Raw genomic sequence first — 15,100 nt, 5'->3', positions numbered from 1 at the left:
CGTGTACCGCAAAAAAAAAAAAAAAAAAAAAATGAGCGGCCATAGCCCAAGCTCATTTTGCACACTGTACTGGTTTTCTAGGGGGTTATTTGTCCTTTTTTTTGTGAATTATGTCTTTTGTTCTTAATTAAATATAATACATATGTATGTTATAGAAAATTTGGAAAATGCAGACAAGTAAAAATAAAATGCAAATCCCTCATAATTCCAAGGGTGATGGTCTTTCAAATGATTTCTTTCAAGAGCCACTGCCCTAAGGAAAGTCAGTGAGACGTGATAACATAGGGAAAAGAACAAGTGTTTCTTATGTTTAAGGGGTGTTTTCTAGTTGCCTATATCAAGAGGACAGAACTCAACCCTGCCAGCTTTTCCCTACCATACAAAAAGAGAACTTACAGTAGTTAGAAAGCAGGCTGTGGTTGCCAGTCTCTCATCCTCATTATCTGTCTTTTCTGTTGATTGTGGAATCACTGAACCTTTCCATCCTCTAAATCAGTTTCTCTGTGTGCCACCTCGAATCTCAGTGGCAGGACATGCCCAGCCACATTGCCCAGCTCTTCTCTTTCCCCCACAGATGAGGAGAGGGTGATTGGCTTTGCCTCAGTGGACCTCTCCCCGCTTCTCTCTGGCTTCCAGTTTGTCTGTGGCTGGTACAACATCACAGACTTCAGTGGAGAGTGCCAAGGGCAGATAAAAGTTGCCATCTCCCCTTTGGAGAGTTTGATGCACTTCAGAGAAGAAAGGCAAGCAAGACGTGGGATGGAGACCTCAGGATCACTGGTATGTATCCTGATTCACGTCCTTAACCAGTAAGGGTTCTACTGGTTTGCTCTTATAGAGCAAAACCTATAAGAAGATAATTTACATGTGTTTGGTACTTTCCAGCATACAGAATACATTTGTGTCTCATAATGACCTCATGACCTTTTTGGGGTGAAAATGTTCTGGAATTACATGGTGGTGATGGATGCACAATTCTGAATATACTGAAAACCACTGAATTGAACACTTTCAAAGGGTGAATTTTATAATACGTGAATTAAATCTCAATTTTTAAATAAAGTAAGATTAGTTGCAGTGTGGAATCTGAAATCACATTGGATGAACTTTTTTAAAAAAAACTGTTACATTAAAATCATTGGTCTATTAAAAAAAATTAAAAGAGAATGGGATTCAAGATTAATTATAAAAAAAAAAAGAGAGAGAATGGGAGGAGGGGAATTGATGATAGTAAGTACAGACAACTCTTTCAGGGAGTTTAACTGTAAAGGAAAGGAGACTTTTCCAGGCTGTCCCAGATAGGAGAGCTCTATCAAGGCAAAGACTGTGTTTTACTCATCTGTTTGTCACGCATGCCTGGCCCAGGGTTTGGTAAAGTGGGCATCAGTAAATATCAAATGAATGAATGAGTGAATAAATGCATGCGTGAGAAAAATGACAAAGAGTTTAAATAGTCCCCATATAGGAGGGTCTTTTCTTTACATCAACGCTGGTAATCATGAGACAAGAAATATCACAGCCAGATTATCCTCACATGTAAGGAAAATGTAAGATGTCCAGCCAGGAGCTCACAAACTAGTGGAGGAAACAAGAGCATAAATAAAAATAAAGCAGCCTTTAAAAAGCAGTCTGAGGGCTTCCTCGTGGCACAGCAGTTGGGAATCCGCCTGCCAATGCAGGGGACACGGGTTTGATCCCTAGTCCAGGAAGATCCCACATGCCATGGAGCAGCTAAGCCTGTGCACCACAACTACTGAGCATGAGCTGTAGAGCCCACGAGCCACAACTACTGAGCCCACGAGCCACAGCTACTGAGGCCTGCGTGCCTAGATCCCGCGCTCGGCAACAAGAGAAGCCACGACGATGAGAAGTCCACGCACTGAAACGAAGAGTAGCCCCCGCTCGCCGCAACTGGAGAAAGCCCACACGCAGCAACGAAAACCCAATGCAGGCAAAAATTAATTAATTAATTAAATGTTTTTTTAAAATTAAAAAAAGCAGTCTGATAATGTAGTCTGTAAAATGGGGATAATAATAGTACCTACCTCATAAGATTGTGATGTTTAAATGAGAAAATGCATGTACCTTGCTTAGTACAGTGTTCAATACATAGAAAATAATAAATTATATGCATACAATAAATTTTACAAATTTATTTATACTGCTTTTTTCCAAAAGGATTTGTGGCAACAAGTGTGCTATTTTTCTCTTTGCTTCTACAGATCCCAATATATAGTACCTTTTCTTTCCCTGCCTCTGATATGTATGGTGCATTCCCTGGCTGCATTGCAGGACAGACTCCAGAACAACTTGTTCACACCTCATCAAAGGAGGTTGATTTCTCCTCTCCTGGGAGGTGAGTGATTTCTTTATGATAGAAGGAAATGGGGTCAAGAGTGGAAGTGTGCATATTAGCTTGTCATTTCTCTCTCCTTTATTAGAGGAAGAAATGAGAGACAGGGAAAGACAATTGACCTTCTTTCATAACCCCTGGGAACCCCAAGATCCTATGAAAAGAGTTTTTATAAGATAGAAACTAGGGACTTCCCTGATGGTCCAGTGGTTAAGAATCTGCCTTCCAATGCAGGGGACACAGGCTCGATCCGTGGTCGGGGAACTAAGATCCCACGTGCTGCAGAGCAACTGAGCCCGCACGCCACAACTAGAGAGCCTGCGTGCCTCAATGAAAGATCCCGCATGCTGCAGGACCCATTGCAGCCAAAAATAAATTTTTTTTTTTTTTTAAAAGGAAGTTTTACTGCTATCAGAAGGGTAGCTTCGGGCTTCCCTGGTGGCACAGTGGTTGAGAGTCCGCCTGCCGATGCAGGGAACACGGGTTCGTGCCCCGGTCCGGGAAGATCCCACATGCTGCAGAGCGGCTGGACCCGTGAGCCATGGCCACTGAGCCTGCGCATCCGGAGCCTGTGCTCTGCAACGGGAGAGGCCACAGCAGTGAGACGCCCGCGTACCGCAAAAAAAAAAAAAAAAGTGTAGCTTCAGTGCAAGGGACTCTTTTCTCTTTTCCTCAGAGACCTTTAACCTTCATCCCTAAAATCAGTCATCAGCTGTGTGAGAAGCATATCATGACCTTTCCCCTCCCAAACCTACATGCCAGGTTATTTTGTGAAAAGCAGTTGGCCCACCCTTTTCACCTAGCCAACTGCGGATATGCATATGGATATCAGGACTAGAGCATATTCCATCCTGTCAAAGGGTAGAATCTAAGACTAAGATTGCTTCTTTCCACCCCATTCCCCTCAGGCCCTAGTGTCATTTGGCATCCCCCTGCCTCCATCAGTCTTTTCCTTGTCTCTCTCTCCACCTCAGGGAGAAGGCAAGGGATCTTATACAAGCCACTCCTACAGCAGCAGTTACTGAGTAGACCCTTTATTCCAAGAAAGATACTCTAATACTGCTTAGCCACTCAAAGACCCATTTCAGTGCTATGTAGCTTTCCTACCACTTGAAGAGAGCCTCTGCCCTCTGCATGAAGGGAGCCCATGTGTATGTGAAATCCTAGATCCCAATATCTATTTTATTGACCATAGCCAATCAGTGAGACAATCAAAGGAATCTCAGAATAATTATGCTGAGAGAGAGAATAATTATGCTGAGAGAGACAAGCTAGACAAAGAGTACATTGTATATGATTCCATTTATATAAAATTCTAGAAAATGTGTACTAATCCATAGTGACAGAAAGAAAATCAGTGGTTGCCTAGGGATAAGGCAGGATGAATGGAGCGGGAAAGAGGGAGGAATTACAAAGGACAGGAGGAAACTTTTAGGGGTGATGGATATGTTCATTATCTTAATGTGTGTGGTAATGGTTTCCTTAGAGGTACATATATGTCAAAATACATATTGTACACTTTAAATATGTGAAGTTTATTATATACCGGTTATACTTTAATAAAGCAGTGGTTCTCAAACATTTCCACTTCAGAACCACCTTATACTCCTAAAATTATTGATGACCTCAAAGAGGTTTGTTTCTGTAGGTTATAGCTATCAGTTTTTACCATATTAGAAATTTAAATGGTGACACTTTTTAATTTCTTACAATTTTTTTTAATTTTTATTTTTATTGAAGTATAGTGGATTTACAGTATCATGTTAGTTTCAGGTGTACAGCACAGTAATTCAGTGATTTTATATATATATATATATATATATATATATTACTTTTCAGATTCTTTTCCCTTATAGGTTATTACAAAATATTGAGTATAGTTCCCTGTGCTATACAGTAGGTCCTTGTTGGTTATCTTTTTTTTTTTAATTTTTTAATTTTTTTGGCTGTGCTGTACAGCATGCAAGATCTTAGTCTCCCAACCAAGGATCAAACCTGTACCCCCTGCATTGGAAGCACAGAGTCCTAGTCCAGAGTCCTAACTGCTGGACCACCAGGGAATTCCCGGTTATCTGTTTTATATATAGTAGTGTGTATATGTTAATCCCAACCTTCTAACTTATCCCTCCTTGCAACCCCCCCCAAACTGAGAAACTTTTAAAATATAATATACAAAATCAGTTGTGTTTCTGTACATCAGCAATGAATAATCCAAAAAGAAATTGAAAAGATGATTCCACTTACAATAGCATCAAAAAGAATAAAATACTTAAGAATAAATTTAACCAAAAAAGTACAGAACTTGTTCTCTGAAAACTATAAACCATTGTTGAAATAAATTAAAGAAGTTATAAATAAGTGGAAAGATATCCCATGTTCATGGATTTGGAAGACTTAATATTGTTATCAGTTCCCCAAATTGATCTGTAGATTCAACATACTCCCTATATCACAGTCCCTGCTGGATTCCTTATGGAAATGGGCAAGCTAGTCCTAAAATTCATATGGAAATTTAAGGGACACAGAATAGGCAAAACAATCTTGAAAAGGAAGAAAAACATTCCCAACTTCAAAACTTACTACAAAGCTACAGTAAACAATACAGTACTGGTATAAGGATAGAAATAAAGATCAATAGAATAGAATTGAGAGTCCAGAAATAAACCCATGTGCCAAGGATGCCAAGATGTCAAAGGTGCCAAGATGGTTTAATAATAAGTATAGTCTTTTTTCAAGAAATGTGTTGGAATAACTGGATATCCACAAGCAGAAGACTGAAGTGGGACCCCTTTCCTCAGACCATATACAAAACTAACTCCAAATGGGTCATATATCTAAATATAAGAGCTAAAACTATAAAAACTCTTAGAAGAAAACATATTAAATTTTTCTAACCTTCGATTAGGCAACGATTCCTTAGATATGACACCAGAAGTAGAAGCAACAAAGGAAAAAATAAATTGGATTCATCAAAATTTAAAACTTTCCTTCTACAAACGATACCAAGAAAGTGAAAAGACAACCCACAGAATGTGAGAAAATATTTGCAAATCATAGATCTGATAAGAGACTTGTATCCAGAATATATAAAGAGTTCTTACAACTTAATAATATAAAGCAAATAACTCAATTAAAAATAAGCAAACGGGCTTCCCTGGTGGCGCAGTGGTTGAGAGTCCACCTGCCGATGCAGGGGACACGGGTTCGTGCCCCGTTCCGGGAAGATCCCACATGCCGTAGAGCCGCTAGGCCTGTGAGCCATGGCCGCTGAGCCTGCGCGTCCGGAGCCTGTGCTCCGCAACGGGAGAGGCCACAGCGGGGAGAGGCCCGCGTACCACACACACACAAAAAAGCAAATGGGGCTTCCCTGGTGGCACAGTGGTTGAGAGTCCGCCTGCCGATGCAGGGGACGCGGGTTTGTGCCCCAGTCCGGGAAGATCCACATGCCGCGGAGTGGCTGGACCCGTGAGCCATAGCCACGGAGCCTGCGCGTCCAGAGCCTGTGCTCCACAACGGGTGAGGCCACAACAGTGAGAGGCCCGTGTACCGCAAAAAAAAAAATAAATAAAATAAAATAATCTGAATAGATATATCTCTAAAGAAGATATACAAATGGCCAATAAGCACATGAAAGGTGTTTGATGTCATTAGCCATCAGGGAAATATAAATGAAAACTATAATGATATACCACTTCACATCCACTAGGACGGCTGTAATCAAAAAGACAAATATCACAGGTGTTGGGGAGGATATGGAGAAATTGGAATCCTCATACATGGCTTGTGGGAATGTAGAATGGTGCAGCTGTTTTGGAAAACAGTCTGGCAGTTCCTTAAAAGGTTATACATAGGGTAACCATATGATCCAGTACTTTCACTCCTATGTATATACCCAAGAGAAATGAAAACATATGTCCACACAAAAACTTGTACATGATTGTTTGTAGCAGCATTATTCCTAATAACCAAAAAATAGAAACAACCCAAATGTCTATCAACTGATAAGTAGATAAACAAAATGTGATATATCTATACAATAGAAAATTATTCAGCCATGAAAAGGAATGAAGTACTGATATATGCTACCACATAGATTAAGCTTGAAAACATTATGCTAAATGGAAGAAGCTAGTCACAAAACATCACATATGTATGATTCCATTAATATAAAATATCTGGATTAGGCAAATCTATAGAGACAGGAAGTGGATTAGCAGTTGCGTAGGGCTGGGAGGTTTGGGTGGAGGGTCAGGGGAGAGGAGGAAGTATGGAGTAATGGCTGTTAGGTGTAGGATTTCTTTTTAGAGTGATGAAAATATTCTAAAATTGATTGTGCTGATGGTTGCACAGCTCTGAATATATTAAAATCCATTGAATTGTACACTTTAAATGGGTGAATTCTTTGGTATGTGAATTATATCTCAATGAAGCTGTTATTTAAAAAGAAGAAGGGACTTTCCTGGTGGTCCAGTGGTTAAGAATCTGCCTTGCAATGCAGGGGACGCAGGTTTGACCCCTGGTTGGAGAACTAAGATCCCACATGCTGCGGGACAATTGAGCCCACGCACCACAACTAGAGAACCCATGTGCCACAACTACAGAGCCCATGCACTCTGGAGCCCACACGTGCCACAGCTAGAGAGAAGCCTGTGCACCGCAATGAAGAGCCCATGTGCCACAACGAAAGATCCCACGTGCCACAACTAAGACAAAAATAAATTTTTAAATAAATAAATAATAATAAATTAATTAATTAATTAAAAAACAAAAAGAAGATGATTATTGCTGGGATCAAGTTCTTGAATACCATGCCAAGGAACTTGAAATTTGTTCTAAAGATAAAAAAAGAGAAGCCAAAGCTAGAAAGGAATGATAGTAATTGAATAGGTTAGTATATGTTGAATGCTTAGAACAGTGCTTGGCACATAATAAGGACTCCATAAATGTTGTTGTTATTGTTACTTCAGTTCTGTGTTTTTAAAAAATCACTGAGGCTATAATGTAGAGAATTTATAAAAGGGGAATGAGTAAGACTGAAGACAGAATTTTCAGGAGATGATTATAATCCAAGCAATTGAGTCGATGAAGCCAAAACTGTGGTAGTGGGGATGGATTTGTAGTACCATGTCAGAAGGGTGATTTGTTTGTTGTCACAAATTTATTGTTTGTTTTCTCATTGGTTGAGAATTTATTTTGCCCCCATTTATTCCTGATAGAAGCAGTACCACAAGAAGCAAGGCATCACGCCATGAAGAGCATGTGCAGAACATCCGCCGATTCCATGAATCCCTGCAGCAGGGAGAGGCAATCTTGCCAAGTGATGACAAACTGACCACATCACCCTTGTCCTCCCATACTTCCATTCTGACTTCTCTCAGGTGAGGCTCTCTGCTGAGTAAAGACACAGGGAACCATAGTGGAGCGCAAGGTGAAGGGGCAAAGGCAACCTGCAGTACTGCTTTCTATCAGCTACCACCGCTCCGGGATGTTTAGCAAGGACTTTCGTGTATGTTAGCTTCGAAGTGGACCCGGAGCCTCACAGGATTCCTCACAGATGAATCTGTCTCAGTTTGGGGCCTTCCAGTCCTTCAGGGGGCTATATTTCTAGTCCACCTATAAATATAGAAACTTTAGATTGGTCATCAAACTTAATAATAACCACCCTCACATCTACTGTACAATTTACAAAGCCTGATCCTGCCTGCTGTCTCACTGTCTTTATCCTCACAACCACTGGATTCTTCCAGACCAGCATCTGTCCTGTTAATGCTTCCCTATCTCTTTCTTAGTTTAGTCATCATCTGAGCCAGAAAAGCACTGTGAGAATTGAAAGGACCATTAGAGATCATTTGGATCAGCCCCTGGATTACCTAGTAAGAAGTGTGGTGCAGTGGAAAGGACTTGGCTCCAGAGTCAGATAGACTTGATTTCCAATCCTGGCTCTGCCATTCCCAGCAGAGGAGACAGCCATGTTGCCATTATAATTATAACCATGTATGATAAGAGTTCCAGGTTTCCTGGCCAAGGGTACATGGAGGAATGAGTAAGATAAGGTACATGGAAAGATATAAAGAAGTCACATTTGAACTGGTCTTTAAAGGAACAAGTCAACAAATATGAAGGGTATTCTGTGCAGAAAAAAAATGTGCTAAGGCCCAGGAGCATGAAACAATAAGCCCAGTTTGGGGAGATACCAGCACTGCAGTTAGGGTGAGGCTGAGCATAAGATGTAGGGAGCAGGGCAAGCTGTGTGGGAGTCAGTTCTTGAAGGGCCTTGGATGTCAGGCCAAGAGTTTGCACTTTTACAACAGTGATTCTCAAATGGAAAGTGATGGGGTCGGGAGGAAGAGAATGTGTAAAGTTGGAGGAAACAAATATAAAAAAGGATTTTATTTTTTGAAAAAGCTAATCTATTATTTGATTTCATAAAACAAGCTCAGAATGAAAGATTGGCAAAATCTTTTTTGGTGGGACATGGGTTAGAAAGGACTGAGCAGTCATGCTATAGACTGGGAAATTGCTCAAACTTATAAGGAAGTAATATGTTCAGATTCTCATTCTAGGAAGATGCTGGAGATTGGAGGCTAAGTAAAACCATCAACAGTGTGGCTGCATTTTATTGGTCCATTCAATTGACATACTTTAGCACCCACTGAGGAAGGAGAGAAAGAAACTCTCCTTCACCCTAGAGCAGTTTCTCTCAACCTCAGCACTGTTGACATTTGGGCCAGATATTTTGCCTGTGAGGGCCTGTCCTGTGCATCGTAGGATATTTAGCAGCATCCTTGGTCTCTATCCACTAAATATTAGTAGCACCCCTCTCCCAGCTGTGACAGCCAAAAATGTCTCCATACATTGCCGAATATCCCCTTGGAGCTAAAACCATCAGGCTAAAAACCACTGCCCTGGAGGAGTGGTTCTCAAAATTTAGTGTCAGAATCCCATGAAGAGCTTATTAAAACAGTTATTGCTGGGACCCACCCATACAGTTCTTGATTCAGTAGGTCTAGGATAGGTCCTGAGAATTTGCATTTCTGACAACTCAGGTGATGCTGATGCTGCCAGTCCTAGAGCCAGGTTTTGAGAACAACTGTCGTAGACAAATTCTCTACGAAACAGAGATGAAACAAGATACTGTCAATTTTGCATTACTTCCTTGGGTTCATAGAGCCCTAAAGCAGTGTTTCATTTGAGTCACAGCAATCCTGTGAGGCCTGCAGGGCAAGTATTACCAAACTTTTCCCACAAATGAGGAATTTGCAGCTAGGTGTTTATAGGTTCTATACCCAGAACCTCTGACAAGGCCAGTTGGGTTTGCATATTTTCTAAAGTTTCACCAAGTTGACATTTGTCTGCACGTTCCTGCTACAGGTATTTATCTATGTGGCATAAACCCAGATATAGACACCTAAGTAAATCCACTACGATTTGATAGAGTTGTGGCTTCTAGTGATAGAATAAGGATCAGCTTTGTCCTGTCATTTAATTTACGTTTGGCTCTAAGATATGCAGACTGTTCTTAACAAAAGGATAGAAAGACTTTCTGTTTACTTCACAGTTATTTAGTGTCTGCGTTGTGCAAGTTGTGCCAGGCACACTGAGTATACTAGAGAAATAGAGAAGTTTGAGATGTTATCTTCTATTACCAGACACGCATGGCCTAGTTAGGGAAACTAAACTAACACATAATGAGAAAACTAAGGGAAAATCTAAGGCAGAAGGTTAGATGCCAAGAGTGAAGAAGTTTAAGGGAGAGGTGGCCTAATGACTTGGGGCAATGGACTTTGAAAAGGAGAAATACGAGCTGCACCTTAAAAAGTGAATAGGACAGGGACAGAGCAGGGAGCAGCTTGAACTCTGGTTCTGGCCTGCAGGGGTGTGAGGCAGAAATGAACCCAGTTGGGACAGAGCCCATCTACTATAATGGAAAAAGCATAAGTCTTGGAGTTCCAATTTCTGAGTAGCTGCATGCTACTACTTACCCTAGACAAATCACTTAAATTCTCTGACCCTCACATTCCTTATTTGCAAAACAGTAATTACTGATCTCATCTGGTTGGATGAGAATTAAACAAGGTAATGTGTTTGAAAGCATAAAACATAAAATCCTATGCAAGTGAAGGTGGTAATAGTTGGTGTGATTTATCCTCGGAGTAGTAAGAATGAATGGGCCCCAATTAAAGGTTTTTGCATAGAAGATTTTTTTAAAGCTCATTTATTCATGTCTATTTATCCATTCAGCATTCATTTATTTTGTGCCAAGCACTGTGCTGGGTGCAGTAGATATACAGGAATCAGCACAGAGAGCACATCACATCAGGGGAAATAGATGTGAAACAAACAAATGATATGGTTGAAGAGTACAGAAAGACTAGAGCACAGAGGAGCAGCCCTTAAACCAACTTAGAGTCAGGGAAGGCTTGCTGGAAGAGGTCACTTGCTTGAAGGTCACTTGCTTGAACCATTCCATCAGGAATGGTTAAAAGGTAGCAGAGGTCAGTGCTAGCCCAGAGTAAGGGGAAGTGAGGACTGGAATGATGATAAGAATGGTTCCCTATAAGGAGGTAGAATACTTGCTGGACATCAGAAGAGGAATCCCATTAGCCAGATAGAGGGGGAAAATGTTGTCCCCGACAGTGGGATTGTAGTCAGAGAGGTGAAGGATGAATTGGTGGATTGGAGAGAGAGGGGCCCTGCTGTTAATAGACCAAGTGAGAGATGCTAAGGTCCTAGCTCAAGCAATGGAAGGTCAGGGGAACATAAAAGATGCTCATAATCCCAGTGAATGACCCTTTTTTCTTCTCCCCTTCTTCTTTTGCAGGAGGAATCTGAGTGAGCTAGATCAGATCCAGCAGTACTTTAGCCAGAAGCTCACCAAGCCTTTATTTCCCCTCAGTCCTCAGACCCATACTGCCATCTCGCAGTGCCAAGAGAGTCAGAGGGACCATCTTCGGCCAGGAGCCAGCAGCCTAGACCCCGAAAGCCATTGCATCCTGGAGAAATCCAATAACCTGGTGTTGCAAGTCAGCTCCTTAATCACAGGTATGGCTCAGGGCCGCTCTTGTTGAGGAGTTATGGTCATGGGTGCTTATTCAAAAAGCATTTGAATGTGTGCCTTTAGACAAGTCTTTATGGCTAATAGAGACCAACAGCTTTCACCATCTTTCTTACTTACTTATTTACTGTCTTCTTTTTGAAAGGAGAGACGTAGTAGCGTGGCACTGGGACATGTGCAATGGAAAGAACATGGGACTGAGAGGCAGGGGACCCAAGTCGAATCCTTGGTGGGTTTGTGGCACGGACTTAACTGTTTGACTCTGAGCATACCCTTTCCCTTCTTGAGCTTCAGTTTCCCCAACCAGAAAAAGAGGGAAATGGATTAGATGAGTTCTTCAGTGGCAGTTCGTGAACTCCTGCCGCTCTATTTTCAGAGAAACTCAGCTACAAACATATTTCAGATTTTAATTCTCAGAGGCCAGAAGACTGCATTTTTAGCAAGCACCCCAGATGATTCTAGGTGTTGGTGGTCCATAGTCTACCCTTTGAAAAGCCCCCTTAAGTGGTGGTTCTCACTTTGACTGTATTGATATCATTCAGGGAGATTTTTTTTTTTCTTGGCCACACCGCGATCTTAGCTCCCCGACCAGGGATTGAACCCGGGCCCTCAGCCGTGAAAGCACAGAGTCCTAACCACTGGACTGCCAGGGAATTCCCGGGATCATTTTTCTCAAGCAGAATGTGTAGATTCTACACAGGGATGAATAAGTTCAGTTTGTTCTCTTTAAAGGGAAAGCAAGCCACCATGGTTGATATTAGACACAAACCTTCCTGCCCTCTTCTCCCAGATACCTAACCTTTTGGTAGCCAGGACCACAGAAGTGTACTCTGTGTTTGGCTTCCACTTACTGTTTATTGAGCACCAACTGTGCCAGGCATTATTGTGTCACTAGTTCTGGCAGGTTACAGTGGTGGACAAGACAGGCATTGTCTGTGCTTTCATCAAGCATGCATTCTATAGTCAACCAAAGAAGCTGCCCCCCAGAAAGAAAGCATAAGAGCAAAACAGAGGGAGGCTTGTTTGGGGTGGAGGTGAGAGTGGATAAGGAGAATCCCTTTAAAGGTCATATTAAAAGAGGAGAGTGAGGAGAATCAAAGGCTTGAAGCCGAAGGGCCTTGAAGGCAAGCTTAGTAGTTTAATCTTTATCCTGGAAGAAAAAGGGGAGTTGTAAGCAAGGGGATGACGGAAGGAGAACTGATTTTCACAAGGAGAGGATGAATTTTGAAAGGAGTTACTGAATGCCTATATATGTGCTACACAATGTATGCCCATTTATCTCATATATTTTTCACCATAACGCTGTGAAAAAGGTGGTGTTTTATCACATTTTAAAGATAAACAGACTCAGGATAGTTTGCTCATAACCACAAAATTGACAAGTGACAGTAGAGATTTGAATCCAAGCCTGACTGGCTCCAAAGCCTGTGCTCTTTCCAGCACACCATGCCGCCTCCATTTTCTTCACAAATCTCCACAGCCTTATCATTTGGGTGATGGGTATTTCTTTGCTCTTATTTTCCAAATAAAATAGTTCTAATAGCTGTCATCAAATAGGTAAATAAGTGGATTCTCATTTTGGTTTTTAATATAGGTAATTACTGAAGTAAATGGAAGCATGAACATTCCTACCAGGACTCCCAGCTCCCAAGAATTCCTGAGCGTGAGCAGATAGTCTCTGAAAGTGTTTCCACAGACGTAACCACAGCTATAAATGGATTAGATTTTGGTCCTCTGATATTAGAATAAAATGCTAGAAATTGTACCGCCTTGAATATAGTTTCACTCACTCTTGGGGGCAAATTAACTATTATCTTTAAGGTTTGTTCAAAGGTCTGATTGCAAGACTACATCTGAAACTAGAAGCTAATGTGGGAAAGTTGAGTGGTCTGGGGCCCTACCTTGTAGTAAGAGTGATATCTGTTACTGTTTAGATCTGCAGACTATCACCCGGAACTCCCAAGGATCTTTGCGTTCTCACCAAGCGAAGAGTAGAAGCAGAGAAGTCACCACCTTCCCAGATGCTCAGGACATAGCCACGCAAGAACGAAGCACAACTCCAGACCTGCCATTGGCAAGAGCTCCAGATGAGGGCAGAAACTCCCCACCTCCCTCTACTCTTGAAGAGACTTCAGGTGGAAGAGGAATGCTTCACGAGGCCCTGGGGCACACGGTACCCACCACAAGAATGCAGAGCAGTGAGGACACCAGGGCAGGCCTGGCCTACAGTGATGAGGACTATGAAGAAGACATCATTGAGCCCAGGGCCCTCAATGAGGTCACCACCGTGACAGACAAAACTAGCCCTTGGTCCAGTTTCATGTCAGATGCAAGTGAGATCATCAGCCCTCAGCCTGATGAGGGGCAGGGGGAAGGCCCCTCTTGTCCTTCAGAGCCTTTCCCCAGAGAGGAGCTCAAGGTCAGAAGTAGCTTTCTGTCCAGCCTGGAAAGGACTGTTAACCCCCACTTGCATAGGCAGGGCTCTCCTAGCCAAAGTATTGTTCCTTGTGAGGGCATGGCATGTAAGGCCAGGATTGGAGAGCCTGCCTCAGCAGCCCCTCAGCTAAGCTCCCATGTGACACTCTCAGGAGCCCAACAGAGCAAAACCTGTGTTGGGTGGCACTCACCAAAGGCAGGCCAGGACCAGGAGCCCAAGCCAGAGGCCCAGGCTGAGAAGGAAGTGGCCTCCGATGAGCTAAGTGACTCTGCTGATAGCTCTGAGAAGCTCCCTCTACACCCAGCCTCCCAGAGCAGAAGGGAAAACCATAAGCAGCCACCCATCAACTGCCCTGACATCAGGCAGAAGCAGCAGACATCTGGGTCAGAGGTGTCCACGAAGCAGAGCATCCTTCTGTATCCTTTGGTGTTTCCCCCAGGTAGCCCCTTAAGCCATCTCTAGGCATTTTGGGTGCCGGTGCTTAGGCCAGCCGCATGAGCGTGAGCAGTGTCCCCCCTTATAGAATGCACTCAGGGGCATGGGGAGCCCCTTCCTGCTGAAGACTCACCTGTACTGATCAGGTGCTACGATTCTACCATTATCATCAGGCCTCTGAAGTATAATGCTTCGTACTGGGTTTAGATGTTGGTAGTACATTCATTAGCCTATCCTAGCCTGATTTATCTGATTAATCTCTGGGTATTTTACACCTGAAGGCAAAGTTCTGCATCTAAGGAATGAGACCATTAATCTCAGTTGAAATTTCAGGGGAGGGTATAGAGAAAGAAGAGTCCTACCACGGATTGAGCATTTACCGTGTGCCAGGCACTTTATGTACATTTTGCATTCGGCCACACAAGTCTTTAAAGTTGGTATCATTTCTATTTTGCATGTAATGAAATGGAGACTCAGAGTTTTAGTGACTTGCCTAATTAACTTTTTTTAAAGGCAAGTGATGGGCCCAAGGGGAGGGGAAAGTGGGCACTGTTGAAATGGTCTTACCCAAGCCCCCCCAGGATGGCAGTGTTGATGGGGAGAGGGGCATCTGACATTCCCCCTCTTCCTCCTTTGAAATGCAGATGGGCATGTTATGGGGAAAGGAAACCACTTGGGACCATCAGTAGCCCTCACATCTGTAGCCTAACCAGCTGATCACATCAGCTCACCTGATATCCCAACAATAAGCAGGGGCTGTTGCAGGGCTGGTGGGTGAAGCAGCTGCCTTTGTAGTGCTTTGCAGTCCTTTCTCCACTAG

General features: G+C 42.5%; 1 protein-coding gene across 5 annotated transcripts in view; it reads left to right on the top strand.

Moving 5' to 3' along the window:
* Window positions 1–15,100, top strand: part of C2CD3 (C2 domain containing 3 centriole elongation regulator) — a 127,785-nt gene that overhangs the window by 93,519 nt on the left and 19,166 nt on the right. For 2 of the 5 annotated variants that reach the window (XM_022593780.3, XM_022593784.2), the window contains 5 exons: window positions 575–780; window positions 2,223–2,356; window positions 7,570–7,731; window positions 11,175–11,395; window positions 13,343–14,261. In XM_022593780.3, the coding sequence (XP_022449488.2) occupies window positions 575–780; window positions 2,223–2,356; window positions 7,570–7,731; window positions 11,175–11,395; window positions 13,343–14,261 (1,642 nt within the window). The other 3 variants (XR_016393839.1, XM_022593782.3, XM_022593785.3) reach the window with 3 other exon arrangements.

This window comes from Delphinapterus leucas, chromosome 7 (genome assembly GCF_059928025.1).
Source record: "Delphinapterus leucas isolate spDelLeu-1000000601 "Yukka" chromosome 7, BTC_Dleu_Yukka2, whole genome shotgun sequence".
Classification (NCBI taxonomy): Eukaryota; Metazoa; Chordata; class Mammalia; order Artiodactyla; family Monodontidae; genus Delphinapterus; species Delphinapterus leucas.
Note: the sequence above shows the minus strand (reverse complement) of the source record. Positions and strands in the feature narration are given on the sequence as shown.